Source organism: Rhagoletis pomonella, unplaced genomic scaffold (genome assembly GCF_013731165.1).
Source record: "Rhagoletis pomonella isolate Grant_MI unplaced genomic scaffold, Rhpom_1.0 Rhpom_scaffold_03581, whole genome shotgun sequence".
NCBI lineage: Eukaryota > Metazoa > Arthropoda > Insecta > Diptera > Tephritidae > Rhagoletis > Rhagoletis pomonella.
The window spans coordinates 6,124-20,980 of record NW_023462133.1 but is presented as its reverse complement, the minus strand read 5'-3'; the positions used below and the strand labels follow the sequence as shown (position 1 = coordinate 20,980).

The 14,857-nt window shown below is 35.9% G+C and overlaps 2 protein-coding genes across 2 annotated transcripts; one reads left to right on the top strand and one right to left on the bottom strand.

The window, feature by feature from the left end:
- Positions 1-6,647: 6,647 nt before the first annotated feature.
- LOC118754235 (diptericin-A-like) lies at positions 6,648-7,169 on the bottom strand. The gene is made up of 2 exons (XM_036489098.1): positions 7,013-7,169; positions 6,648-6,947 (listed from the first exon to the last, which is right to left on the bottom strand). Exons 1-2 carry the CDS (start codon positions 7,103-7,105, stop codon positions 6,723-6,725), a joined length of 318 nt encoding a protein of 105 aa, XP_036344991.1. The 5' UTR covers positions 7,106-7,169; the 3' UTR covers positions 6,648-6,722.
- A 6,265-nt stretch (positions 7,170-13,434) lies between these two features.
- On the top strand, positions 13,435-14,121 carry LOC118754236. The gene is made up of 2 exons (XM_036489100.1): positions 13,435-13,708; positions 13,789-14,121. The coding sequence occupies exons 1-2, from the start codon at positions 13,580-13,582 to the stop codon at positions 13,954-13,956; spliced, it is 297 nt and encodes a 98-aa protein (XP_036344993.1). The 5' UTR covers positions 13,435-13,579; the 3' UTR covers positions 13,957-14,121.
- Positions 14,122-14,857: the final 736 nt, after the last annotated feature.

Here is a 14,857-nt window from a genome sequence, read left to right as displayed (position 1 = left end):
TCATTGAATTGTTGGCTGAGGTGCAAGCGGAGTGCGACTGCAGATTTGAGAAATAGAAGCAAAAGACAAAACGTTGTAGGAGGTCAAGTGATTTGTACTTGATTTATTGCATGGTGAGGAGAAATTTTTACGCCAACTAAGCGATTTTCTACTTGTAGTTTCGAAGGCTAAGAAAAGTACAACTTGCCTCTGTGTATGTGGATATTTATAAATATACATACATACATATGTACGAAAATGTTCATATGTATTTATAAATAACATTGGTAAACGATAACATATGTTTGTATGTTTGTTAAGGTAGCGCACACTAGTACAAAGGGAATAAAAATCGAGTCTTTTTTCCAAACGAATTATAAGATATGGACTGTTTTTATGCCACAAAAATCTATGTCGCAAGGCTTTATAATACCGGAAAGTGTAAGCATACAAGTTTAAACCTAAGCAGAGTACAAATGAGGGCATGTGTTGGGACTGTAGAGGCAATGAGAACTTGCTCTACGGATGCCCACCATATTATAGTCTAGTTTAGGTTGAAGTGGCTGCTAGAGGTCCTGCCAGCACACTGTAATACCATTTAGCACCTAAACACCCTCTCCGCTCCGCTCCTACTTGACTCAACATGTGAATTTGCCGAGTTTGAGCAAGCACCGTATTTTTATTCCCGCTACATCATTCAGGATCCCAAAGGTCTCAGCACAGATGAGCCACAGTTTCCTCGGCAGAGTACCTACGTGTCTCTCGTTGAATAGCACCACGAGTCTCTTTACTTGCCAACAGACAGTACCGTGGCCAAGGAATTTTATTCTCTGCTCAGCGGAAGGCGTTTGAATGGCGGCTGAATGGTTAGAGCTGCGGATTACCTACCTTGATTCGAACCCTGGTCAGAGCAACATGAAAATTTGTAAAAGTTTTTCTAACAGTGGTCATCCCTAGGCGGGTAATGGCAAGCATCGCAGTGTATTTCTGCATTGCATAAGCTTTACAAGCTAGGATTGTAGATATCTACCTCCGTTTGTGTTATAAAATCAAGACGCACACCACAAATTGGAGGAGAAGCTCGGCCAAATACTTAGCAAAAGTTTAACCGCCAAAATATTATTATTATTACCTTTTCCTTAGAAAAGGTCATGATTCATGATTAATGGAAAAAATTGAGTTTCTCAGCGCAATTGCGCAAAACGCAACGTAAAATGTAGGAAATTTCTGAAGAGCTGCATACTGATTAAGAACAATTTTGTAGAAAAGCTTATTTTTCATTCATCGAAAGTTGGATACTGCTGTTAAAATAATTAACATTAAGAAATAAGCTTTTTACCGACACTTTGGATACGAAAACCATATTAATTCAGTGAGATCGGATGACTAAGATTAACGTACTCACACAAAATTTATTCAATTGAAAAATGTTTGGGTAGGCGCTATGGTTGTAAGTCATGCAGAGTTCCTATGGCTTGTGGCGCTTTGGCTTTTCGTGGATGCATCTAGCAAGTTCAAAAAGATTTGGGGTGCCTTCAATATATTACTTTAGAAAATTTTATGATGTGGCACTTGAGAAGTGCATGCCCATCATTTATACGTGCTTTATATCCAGTTTGATCAGTTGATTAGGTGTGTAGCATACCTTTAGGCACTAAGTGTTACTAGTCGCCTAAACATACTTTACTGATTGAAATTTGCATTATGAAATTTTATAAAATTGCATTAACAGTTGAATAATTTTTAACATATCAGTCGACTTTTTTTAATTTAATTTAATTTTCAATTCAAAGTCTGAAGGTATTTTTGACGCTTTTCTGTAGCAGTGGGCCTCAAACTGAGCCAAACATATTTTAAAGTACGTGGCAGCCTAATGTTCCTGCAAGCAGTTATAAAAGGTCACAAAAGTTTTACGTAAATCGCGCTGCCAAGACTATTTACGTATTTAAGTACGTAAGCGAATTTTGTGCAACAGCATCCATGTACAGATGGAATGTTAGAGCTACTGTTGTTAATTATACATATTGACCCACTAAAAAATTTCGTAGAAAAGTAATAAGTGTCGTTGCTAATGGAAGTACCTAACAACTTTTTACAGTATTTTCACACACTCGCCTTCATTCAAAATATTTAAGAAATCAATCGTATATGTAACAATTGTTAAGCCATTAAATGAACTTAAAGGTAAATTAGTAAGCGAGTGAACGTTGCTTGTAACTCCATATCTGACAAGCAATCGCAAACAATCATCACAATAAACTAGCTTGTATTTGATTGCTCCTTTTTGTTCGCTGTGAATTCGACATTTTCCAATTGCAAAAGATCTTCCTCGTCACTTTGCATTCGTTCAATTCCCACGCATTGCCAAACAGAAAAGCAGGAAAAGAGGGATCGTCTTCAATTAAGCATGTTCATCGAAATGGTGGCGTGAATAAGTAAATGAGAGAGCAACTGGCGGCGGTTCAGTCAGTGGATGCATACAAAGGGTAATGATTTTTCCTCTACTGCTGCAATTTTAATTCCAACTTTCTAAATCTATTGTTAAATTGTTTGGTTATTTTTTGTAAGTATTTAATTTAGCTTGCCTTTTTATCTGTTTTGTCTGTCAAATTGTTACGAACGTCATTGGACATTTTAGCTGATAGGTCTAAGTTAAGTGATGTGCCCAGGATGTAAAGATTGACGGCACTTAACTTCATAGTTCAGAAGGCGCAGCAGTTGTGCGCAACCGTTGCTAAAAAAAATCAGTGATCGTAATGCGTCTTCTGAACGGCTTGATACATTAGCTGTCAAATTCAACAACACACAATATGTTGTCTTAAATGATCAGAAAAATATTGCGAACATCTAACACGCAACTGTTCAGTTGATCAGAAGTACAAAACAACGCGTTCAGAAGGTGCAATCGCAACAGTTGCGTCTTCTGAGCGTGCCCAATCTTTCATTGTTTTCGTAAAAATGTGGGTGCACCTCAAAGACTCTATGACTCTATGCTTTCTCCACTGTATATAATTTTAAGATAATTTACTTTTTTCTAAAATTATGTTGAATTCTTTTTTTTTTAAGAAATTGTTGCGAAAAGTTTCATTATCGATGTAGGGGTGTATTTGTTTATTAAAAATTGGAGGAATTTCAACAAAAAAAGTGTGTATTTTCATACATATCGTCGCGTAGATGTTCTTTTTCTTGTAGTCAAAAGCTTGGCACAATAGATACAGCAATCTTGTATTGAAAATTCTCAACAAATTATTTTTCGTGATTGGAATAAAGAAAAATATTTGGGTATTAACACAATTGGGATACGATTTGCACGAAATTTCAGCGAATTCAAACAGCCTTTAAACTTGTATTTATACGGATGTTGGTAAAGAATGAACTATAAAAATATAATCAAAGTTAAATAACAACAAAAATAATATTTTAAAACTTGTCAAAATTTGGTGCGGCTATAATTTTTTCGACTAGTGTACATAAGTTGTCTATGATTACTCGGCCGTGCAATCATAGTAGCACAATGCCAGTAATATTTGACTTACAAACAAAGTACGGGCAGAAATTTCAAAATTTCAACTCTATTTGCGTGAAAAATTTTATTTTGATCAGTACTTTTCTTTTAATCAATCTATGTTGAAAAAAAGTCAAAATAAAAAATATTTAGTCAGAATAGTTGGACATGGTAGCGACGATATATGTATACTAGTTTCTCTCAAAATAATTCATTTCAATAAAACTCAACATGTTGATCTCAGCAACACATAGGAGATTTTAATTTTTTTTTTTTCTTTTTGACCCCCTTCAAATTATTTTCAAACTACAACCTTCTTAAACCGCTTTCGCCTGACACCCGTATATTGGTACATATTTCAATTACGAAATTTCTCTAAATTAACTTGAATTTGAACTTTTAAATGGGTGGCAACCCTCCAAATATAGTTTCTAAATTATAAATTTTTAAAATCATTTCGATTGATAGCCAAAAAGTATTATTTCATTTAGCTGATTAAATTATTTGAGCTTAAATTTTTAAGCAGGTGGCAACCCTCTTCAAAATTTTTCCAATCTGAAACTTTCTTTAATTTATTTCGTCTAAAATGCTCATGTTTAGATACATATTTCAATTACCTAATTCCCTTAATTAAAGTTGGATTTCATTTTGTAAAGAGGTGGTAACCCCCCTACATGTAGTTTAGAAATTAAGCCTTTCCAAAACCATTTGGATTGATACCCATATTGTAGTAATTCATTTAACTTAAATGAATTTAATTTTTTAACAGGTGGCAACCCTGTTCATGCTCAAAGCTAGATATGAAACATTTCACGCAGGCCACGTAGGTATACGTGTTGCCAAAATCGATATCCATATTGTAATATATCTTTTATCTAATCAAATTAATGGATTTTAGTTTTTCAAACAGGTGGCAACCTATATAATATATACGGCAATTAGGAATTACATGTATTTTGCAATGGGTTAGCCTAGTACTAAGGCGCACCTTATTAAGAACTTTAAAGAATTTACCACTGAGCAGAATAAGCATCGTCCTCAGGCATCAAATAATCAGCATCATTGTTTAGTCAGCCGTTGTATCACTTCCAACCACTTTATCATCGTTACTCATCACTCACCTTTTCAACAGTTTGACACTTTGTACATCGTACAAATTATACGGCAACTATGCTAAGCCTTTTGTACTACCAAACTAATGTGCTAATGTACGTCCACGCCCAATTCGCATTTGACTACAAAATTTAGAAAATCTATAAGCGCAGTTTTATTAAAATTTATTTTCAGCTAGTCTTTTGATTATTTCTACATTGAAAACTAATATTCAACAAGTGAATTCTTCATTAAAACATGGCAGCCAAAATATAACTGTGAGTATAAAAAATGCAAAAATTTAATCATCACTCATTTGCAACATGCGCCGCAGTTTATGCCCCTACGCGCCCTTCTAGTGCTGCAGACACAAAACATTGATGGGTCAGAGGCACGACTGAGGTTCTTGACTGCTTCTGAGAAGGTTAATTGTCAATTGTAAAATGATTCGCTGCGCTAAATGTCTTGTTAAAAAATTAAATGCAGATGCAAACACATGCACATAAATATGTTAGTTGTTTTTAACGCTGAAAACATTAAAGCATGATTGTGTACTTACTTAATTTAAGTAACAGATTTTTCTACTGTCGTTAATATTTTTTCTATCAATTTAACAGAATTGCATATCATCGTTGTTGTTTTCGTTAGCTTTGTAAACTAATGAAATTTTGTCTAGTTAATGCGTTTACCAAACATACCTTTTTCCACCAACGCGTTTTTCGTGTATTTTTAGTATCCGGAAAAACTTTCAAAAAAAAAAAAACAGTGGAAAAGGTACTAAAAGGACCTTGCATTTTCAGACACGTTTACTAATATTTTCCTGGTCGAGTAAATATATTTGGGAGGAATTATTTGCTTTATTTAGAAATTCTGACTTGACCTTGTTTTTACTACAAAAATTATCCCTGAGAATTCTGATTTGAAGCTCAATGCCATTTGATGTTTTTCACACTCAAAATTTTTTTGACGAAGAAAAAGAAAAATATTGTTTGCAATTTCTTACTGTCTTTATGCCTTTTTATTATAAGTTAGAACCAAAACTTATTGCCTCATTTGTTATATATGTAAAAGAAAAATATTTATAAATTCCTTCAACGCTGGTCGCTGCGACGCACCAGGAACACCCTAAACCAAGGTGTTGAGGTACCTGTGCCGATGGCTGAATGGTCAGCGGACTCATAATGAATAGCTGGTCGCTAACGGTCCCCTCCGATGCCCAGGAAAAGTCTGAGGTTGTATGAGTGCCTTTTCTACGTATGGCGGCAACGAATGACAAAACAAGAACTAAACCAAAAACACGATACAAACTCGATAAAGGACCCTGCTACGAACTGGACTAATGACTTCGGAAATTTCTTATCGGAAACCGAGCCTCATTGTTACGGAGTCTGATGAGGATAACCTAATTTCTTCTAGTCAGGAGACATTTGAAAGTATTCCCAGTAGCACAATGCACCGGAAGCCCAAGCAGAACAAAAATCCGCTCCCAGGGATACCAAACAAGGAATTCCCAACACCCAAGAATGTCCACCTACCTCTAACGCCGCCGGTAGTACCAGCCATAGTACAACGGCGGCTGGGGGAGGAAAAAAAGAAACATAAAAAGTCACTGAATCAAATCAGGAAAAGCCGCTACCACAAATGCTGGGTAAAATATCCAGCAACTCGGCTCCTATTAGTTGAAGGGGCTCAATGCTACAAGCAGGTACTTGACGAATATGAGAGCTCCTTGAAAGAGCAGAAATCGGGAAAGCCCAATCCTCCTGACATAACGCAAAGGGGCGAATATCAAAACGACAGCACTACCGGCAGGGAGAGCAAGAAGCCTAAGAAGGCTACTTCATCTGCTCCAAACCGCTGTAGTCTATTGATGGCCGTAGTCGACGAAAACTTGAAGACGCCGGTATCTATGCAGAAACACTGGGTGGAAGATCGACGTCTCCATAACCCGGCGCATCCTCATCCGGTTATCAAATGCGCGGACCAGGCTTCTTTGGACTTCCTGGCTGTCTTTCCTGGCTTTGGACTTCCTGGCAGGGAATCTTGTAAAATTTCTTAGGTAAAAAAAATCTTACCACAAACTCAAACAATTTATTATTTACATATACATACTTATGCATTTTAACAAATTTCTTATAACATTCACTCAAAACCTATAGGTGTATACACCACCTGCACCCCAATTTGGTCGACTGTTTCCATAGGGTCCACCTAAATGCTGCGAATATTGTCCAGTTGCATCAAACGAGTGTCGTCCGTTGTTACTCTGCCAAACGGGAACACGAGTGTCAACGTTTAAATCTATGCCTTTATGAGGACTACCACCTCCCTGAATATTCAACTGAGGACTAAAGCGTTGAGAGTCCGGTGACTGCAATAGTTTATTTTATTAAAAATTGCTTGATATTAAAAAAAAATGGATAATGTCTCGCTTACACTCTGCCATTTGTCCCGTGGTGGCTGCTGTTGTTGAGGATAAGCCAATGCAACTGTTAGAATGCAAATTGAAATAAATACGTTCGTAAACATTTTTAACTAGATTAATGAATAAACCTCAAAGCTACAGTTCGAACTGAATTATTTGAAATTTGCGCCCAGATATTTTATACCTAAGGTATGCTGGCAGAAATGTACATACCAACGTACATATATGAGTATGTATTACACTAGAATTTTATAAAATCCCCAAACGAAGATCCCCTTGATATTTATAAAGACTTTTTTCTTGTTCACACATACTCGAACAAAGGTTATCAGTTCTTTGCCATGAGACAAAACAAAAATGTGTAAATTATAAATGATGGTTCCGTCAGTTTTTCCCCTAAAATGAGTTTAATTTATCAAGACCATGTACTTTTTTCTTTATTTGAAGGCATTGCCTTGCAGCCAAGCTAGCGAATACATTCTGTAAACGGTTATTATTCGGGTGATCAGCCCTAGAGCAGCTTCTGTGAAGTTCAATTAAATGACATACCTTGAATGCTTGGATGGAAGCTCATTCGGATAAGAAGGGAAGGAGTCCCAGTGAAGGAAAGAAATAAAAATATCGATGGTAGTTGGTTTCCCTGTTTATTTTTGGATCAACCTAATGTACATACTACATACATATAAGGGAATCATCCTCTGGGCTATCTTGGTTACTTGGTTAATTAATATTTATGATCAGTCAAATACTAATTTTGTTCCTGACCCCTTTTAATTAAACTATGCAAAATACTCGAATTCGGCTGTTTTGCGAACAAGTCAGAGACGAACATTTTTACGACCCATAAACCCTCTCACGTGAGCAGTGATGATCGGAAAATTCGTATAACAGCGCACGACATATCGAATTCGCGGAGGTCCGAAAGATGGCGCCAAAGTTTGACCAAGTTACCAAAGGCAGACAGGCAGGCAGAGACAGATGAAAGGCACATAACGGTTGTTTGTAACAGGCAAAATAATTCGAGATAGATATAGACAAATGTATACATAACTGATCAAAATGAAAAAAAAGAAATCGATTAAGCGATTCTGTCTGTCCGTCCATCTGTGCATACGATAACTCGAGTAAAAATTGAGATATCTTAATGAAACTTGGTATGAGCAGTCCATTTCAGCGTAGGACGGATGGTATTGAAAATGGGAAAAATTGGACAATAACCACGCCTACCTCCCTTATAACGGTAATTTTCAGAAATACGAAAACTGCGACATTTTACCAACTGTTTGAAGCTTCTTCACTCAAAATTGATATTTACAATGATTTTTAGACGAAAAATAAGAATATTATAAATTTGGTAAACGCCTTACCAATTTTACCCAAACTTGGCACAGTTCTTGGTCTTTACAAAACATACCAAACGGCTGAAAAGTTTTTAAAATCGGGCAATAACCACGTCCACATCCCATATAACGGTAATTTAGAGAAACGCGAAATTTTCGATAAATCAGTAAATACTGAAGCTAATTCATTCAAAATTGACGTTTGCAATAATTGTTTAGCAAAAAATACGTTTATAACAAAAATTTGGAAAATGGGCGTGACGCCGCCCACTTATGAGCACATATGTGTATCTCGGTAACCGTTCGATCAATTTGTACCTAGCTAGGTATAATTACTATCAGGGAACGGATTTTTAGGACCTAAAAACCTATGAAAAAGGCAAAACAATATAGCGAAATAGGCAGGAAAAGGCACTAGATATAGCAGAAAAAGGCAAAATAAGGCACTAAAAAAGACAAAAACTGAAAAATGACACTGGTTTAGAGGAAAAATGTTCAACGGACTCCACTATCGAATTTCTATATAGAATTGCTCGCTGATTCCGAAAATCTAGTTAATTTTTTATTCTAAGAATAAGTTTTCGAAATATTTTCAAGTTTGCATAGCGTATGAGTAACATTCTTTCCTGCTCATTTTTCATATAAAAAATCATTGCGCATTTTCATATAACCACTTATTACTTGTTTTATTTATCCATCGATTTTCTTCATTATCAGCTTGACTTTTTGGGCCGGAAGAGGCTTTACACAGCCTTAGATGCACTAAACGTACGCTCGACGTGAGTTGATACAAGTGGCGTCCAATTTAAATATGGAACGTTTGAAACTTTTATATTATCAGGAATAGGAGCTTTTTCCTTGCCTTTTTCAATTACAGGTATAAAAGGCAAAAAAGGCAAATATCTTAAAAAAGGCAAAAAAGGCAACATCAAGTGAGTATACATGGAATCAGAGAGAGCTAAATCATGGACATTCTTAATTGAATATACTATATCTCTTTAGCATCAAAAAGGCAATTTCCATAAAATCCGTTCCCAGATTTTTATGCTTGCCACATAAAAGCAAAACGTTGAAAATTATTGAAATCTGACTAGAATTACGCCCACTTTTCTATAGCGGCAAATTTCAGAAATGCTTGAAACTTCGATATTTCGAAATTTAAGCACGCTCATTTTACGCAAAATTGATACTAACAACAATCCCTTGAAAAGAGGTAACATTATTATAGAATTTTGGAAAACGATCGTGATGCCGCCCACATATATATACATTTATAAGTTTATCTTATTATGTCTAACTGAACGTCCTTTCGAAGATGTTTGAAATAGGCGTAATATCACCCCTGCTTACCACGTAGCGGTCGTTTTCGGAAAGGTAAAAAAAAATATATTGAATTAGAAAAAGGTTTTTAAGTTTGTATTTACGCCCTGAGAAAGCTTCTCATAAACTTTATTTGCCATTTGGTTTATAAAGTTGTTCTCTATTTTATATAGAGTAAAAGCTCTCTCTATGTTCGTTCTTCTCTTCTTCTTATTTGGCACTAGAACCGTTTCTCTGCTTGGGCCCTTTTCTTTCGTTGTCTACCCATACAATCGTTGTATTTTTTTGCGCTTAACTACTATGTCCATGTCGTTAAACAGCTCGCACATTTCGTCATTCCATCTTCTTCGGTACTCCTTGCCCGCGCGAATAGGGCCACAAAGCATGCGTATAATAGTTCTCTCAAAACCCCCCAAAGAAAGACGAGCATGATGACAGCATTGAGGGCTATGCTTTTTAATTTCCTACCGAGCCCAAACCGGAACCTGTTGGCAAGAGTTTTTTTCGACGTTATCTACAAACTGATAAAGTTCTGTTGGCAGAAGGTACTTTATCTTATCTCCTTTTACCGCTAAACCAATCTCTTCAGCTGCGCTGACATCCCTGTTAGCTCTTCCAGCATCAGATGCAATAAGTGGCACGAGAGTAAATCGCCTTGTCTTTAACCTCGTTTGGTCTAAAACGGCGTGGAGAGCTCCTTCCCAATTTGAACGGAGCTGAAAGTTTTACTTAACAGAACTCTACATAGCCGTAATAGTTTTCGTGCTATCAAAAGCAGCTTTAAAATTGGCTAAAAGATGGTGCCTGTGTCGATTTGCAAATCGAGGTCAATGATGAACTTATCAGGTCTGAAGCCACACTAATAAGTTGGTTTGTGAAGGTCTGCAGCTAAAACGTCGGAGGAACTTGAATTCAAGAATAAGAAAGGTTATTTCGCGATAATTGGCGCAAACGGCAGGATCTGCCTTCTTGATCATTAGACAAAGTAGACTGAGAACCCAATATTCGGGCATGTATTCATTGGCCGAATTCTGCTTATTAGGTGGTACATGCGCCACACCAGCTTTTCCCAACCGACTTTGAACAGCTCAGGCGGTAAGCCCTAGGCTCAAGGGGTTTTGGTTTTTCTGAGCCGCATTATTTTTCTTCTCACCTCGTCTTGGTCAAGTGGAGGAACATGAGCTTCGTCCCTATACATTATATCTTCATCTCTACAGGAACTAGTCACGGTGTGTAAACCATTTGATTGCTGCTTTACTTTCTGATAGAAATTTCAAGCGGGAGTCCTGTCTGTCAGCATCTCAAACGCTTCGCATTCACGTCTTTCTGTCTTTCGTTTCTTCCTTTTGAGTAGACGTCCTTCCTCCGTCCCCATCTCGCGATATCGTTCAGCTGCCGCTCGAGTAGCTATTGGCTGCAGGGTTTCATTGTATGTTGCGTATTTCTCTGCAGTAGCAACACGGCGCTCTTCGTCTTATCAGCTCTTTCTGAGTGGGCGGTATGACCTAACCACCTCTACCGTAGCGGCACGAAGCGATTAGGAGATGGACTACCACTGCTATTTCTGGTGACTGCAGCTTCTCGACGTCGAAAATTCGCCGCATTGCCTGACGCAAGTTCTTCATGACACAGATGCGCATGCAGACCTTTGTTGCAACAACGAAGTGATCCGAGTCAATAATAATTTAATATTTTCTCAATGGATTTCAAACAATTGGATGTACAATTTATTTTTGTGCTGCCAATTTAAAAATTTACGCCTTTTTAGCTTTGAATTGCACGATTCCGGAGATTTGCCCATATGTATTCCATATATGTTTTCACTTGTTATTTACTTAATTAAAAACTTTAAAACTTTTTCTCGTATTTTTTTTTAGTTATGACGTTCTTCGTGTAAACAAGAAGTATTTACGCATAATTATGTACTATCGCTCTTGTTGAATGAGTTCTATGTAAACATTGAAATCGAAAGGCGAGCATAAGACTCTCACGGTGAACTACGTACATACGCTGTGGGGAAAATCTCTAGTTCTGAACTGGTGCGCTTCTAGTACATCTAGTCCCAGTACTGGTTCGCGATAAACCTCTGTTGCATGCAAGCAACTGGCGAATTTAACATGGCGATGTCCTAGGAAGTGTCAATTGCCCCCCGCTGCATCCCTTTGTCGATAGTTCCGAACTAGTCCTAAATAAAATAGTTCCGAACCAGTTCTAAAATCGACAGGCGAAAGAAAAAAGTATCATGATTTTTCAATCTTTTTGGTTCTTCCGTGTGTGCGATTCTAAGATATTTTGGAAGAAATGTGTTTTCAATTTGAAATTAAATTTGTTTGAATGATTGTAAGAAATGTACGTTTACATACCTTTAGCTGTAGCTGAGTTTGCAGAGGTGCTCGCTGTTAAATTCCAGACGGTCCCAAGATGTTGAAATGTTAACACAAATTTTAGTTTTGTATTACCAAGCTATGAAAAAGCATGTGCGAAGCACAGAATAGAAGCGTATTTGAACGAAAAAGCCGCCGAACACATATCTATTAAAGTAAACAAGCCCCCCGCTGCATCCCTTTTTCGATAGTTTCGAACTAGTTCTAAATTCGACAGATAAGATCTAGTTCGTTCTGCGTCCCTTTTTCTACAATTCCGAACTAGTTCCAAATTCGACACTTTAGATATAGATTTCTAATGAAAAAAGAGAAATAAAATAGTTTTTTTAAGAGTTCCACATTTCGCTGATTTTGAACTGGTGGGGATCTACATACTATCGGACTGATTCGTTTTTGGCGATAAAGATCTTGTACGGAACTAGAAATGTTATGCACCAGTCCGCTGTTTCCCTGCAGGGTATGTATACCAGAGCAAATCTGTCGTCGAATACTTTCGATTACTGCGATCACTTCATCTCTCAATTTGTTCGGTGCGATAGGAAAGCGGGCAAGTTGATTTTTCAAAGCATCTGTTCAAACTAAACGAATTTGTTTAACAGCTGATATGCATAAGTATGTATGTATGTATAAGCAGTCACACGACACTCACCACCACGCCACCCCCTTGCATCCTTGCCTACCAATATGGTGAATGTAATTTGACTAGAAATAAAAACAAACACCAAAACAAATTTGTATGGAATATGTAGAGAAATTGAAAAGTAAAGTCTTTAAACAAAATGCTGTGCACGTACATTCATATCTACATATGTATGTATGTATACATACTCATGCATATACACACCTACGGTCAAAATAATAGCAGCTCAACATTTAGGACAGTTTTGAATATTTTTCTTTTGTTTGTTAAAGTTCATAGATTTTTTATAAAAGTATAGCTCATTCATTATTTAACAAAAACCACATAAATCCAGATTTCAAACTTAATACAAATATTAAAAAAAAATCACTATAAATTTCAAACATTTTAATGAGAATTTAATATGAACAAAGTGCAAGTTCGAAGTTGGTAAAAAATGTGGTTGATGCTGGTTTTTATTTTTTTTGCTAACGCAAAATTTTTTTTAATTTTTTAAATTTATGTACATGCGTTTGTATTTGTATTTTACAAAGTTATTGTTTTATAATCAGTTATATTTTTATAAAAAACAATTAATGAACATAAAACGAATAAAATAAAAGCAGTCAAAACTGGCTAATATATTACGCTGCTATTATTTTCACCGTAGATGTATGTATGTATGTATGTATGTACTTACTTATGTACATATTTCATTAAGAATAAAATACGATTTCGTTCTCACACTTAATTTTATTCGCCTGTTCGCCGTTTCAGTGTTGAAGTATAAACGAAACAACGAAGTACTGAAAATGAAAGTGAATTACACAAAAAAAAATATTCAAATAAGTATTGCATAAAAATAATTTTTGGCCTTAATTTGCTTATTTACGTATACAACGGAAATTAAGAAAAATGAATTATACTTCGACATGTGTTCTATTTTTGATTTGCTTGAGTTTTTTGTTTATTATCGCTCCCCGGCAAATCGATGCAGAGCCACGGGTTGGCAGTGGAATTTTGTCAACTATTCGCTCCGCTCAAGTGTGTGTTTTTTTTTTGTTATAAATTAATTTAATTAAAGCATATACGAATTTAATAATAATTTATTTTATCGATGTAAGGGTATACCACCGGAATCGCTTGTACCTCGCAAACGTGTAAAACGTATCAAAAGAAATGGCTTCGATCTTGCACCAGATCACGGAGATGAATTCATAAACCCAACCCAACGCACTAAAGAACGTTTTCCCGTATGGGATGATGCAAATGGAGAGCCACCATTGAATTAAATATTAAGTTTATTTACATAAGTACATATTTACATCTATTTTCACGAAAGCAATTTAAGTGAAAAATTATTTTATTTTTTTGAATCTATTAGGGAAATTGACAATAAATAAAAAATTATTTTCCATTTAAATTGCTGGTGAAACCAGCGGTTAGTGCAAGAGAAATTTTGTATCGCTTGTGATTTTAATTTGAAATTTCAGGTGCTGAGTTATCATAGCGCAAATAAGTTAAGGAGAGTACAAATATACAGTGCTGAACAAAATAATAGAAACAAAAAATGTTTACAAGTTTTGTATACTTTTTCAAGATTTTATTTAACTTGCTTTGTGTGTATGTTTGTTTTGGGTCACTTCTTGCAATTAACTTTTAACCCAACTTCCCGAAGAGCTAGAGACCTGTAATTTCAAACCTGACTCAGAATCCGATGACAATGCAATGTGAAAGAAGAATTAATCTGTTAGGTGGCGGTGGAGTCGAGATTTTTAAAGCACCGTATTTATCAGCCGACTTGATTCCTCTTAGAAATATATATTACCTACATGGAAGTGGAAAATGTTTGCCTTTAGGTGGCGCGGAAATTTCGAAATGAATAACCCCACAAAAAAGTTTGCCGATAGGTGACGCAGGAGTCGAGATATTTGGAAACCCCGTATTTATGGTCCGATTGGGTTCATATTAAAAAGCTTTTTTAAATATTTTTTTACAATGAACTTATTCTTTTGTTTATTTAATGTTAAATAATTTTTTATATAAATCAACATTTCAACCTTTGAACAGAAGTTACAAAAAAATTCAATTTGCAAATTTGTTTATACAATATTTTAATATAATAAGCGTTTTTAGAAAAAATTCTGTTTACTTTCTAAGCCGACCAATTTGCCACTTGTACCTCGTTATAGT

What these genes read in the sequence shown, in the direction of transcription:
- LOC118754235 (XM_036489098.1), bottom strand. Translation starts at nt 7,105, where the DNA reads ATGTTTACGAACGTATTTATTTCAATTTGCATTCTAACAGTTGCATTG. An exon ending in CACGGGACAAATGGCAGAGT is followed by an intron (nt 6,948 to 7,012) that starts GTAAGCGAGACA and finishes AAACTATTGCAG; the next exon opens with TCACCGGACTCTCAACGCTT.
- LOC118754236 (XM_036489100.1), top strand. Translation starts at nt 13,580, where the DNA reads ATGAATTATACTTCGACATGTGTTCTATTTTTGATTTGCTTGAGTTTT. An exon ending in CAACTATTCGCTCCGCTCAA is followed by an intron (nt 13,709 to 13,788) that starts GTGTGTGTTTTT and finishes TATCGATGTAAG; the next exon opens with GGTATACCACCGGAATCGCT.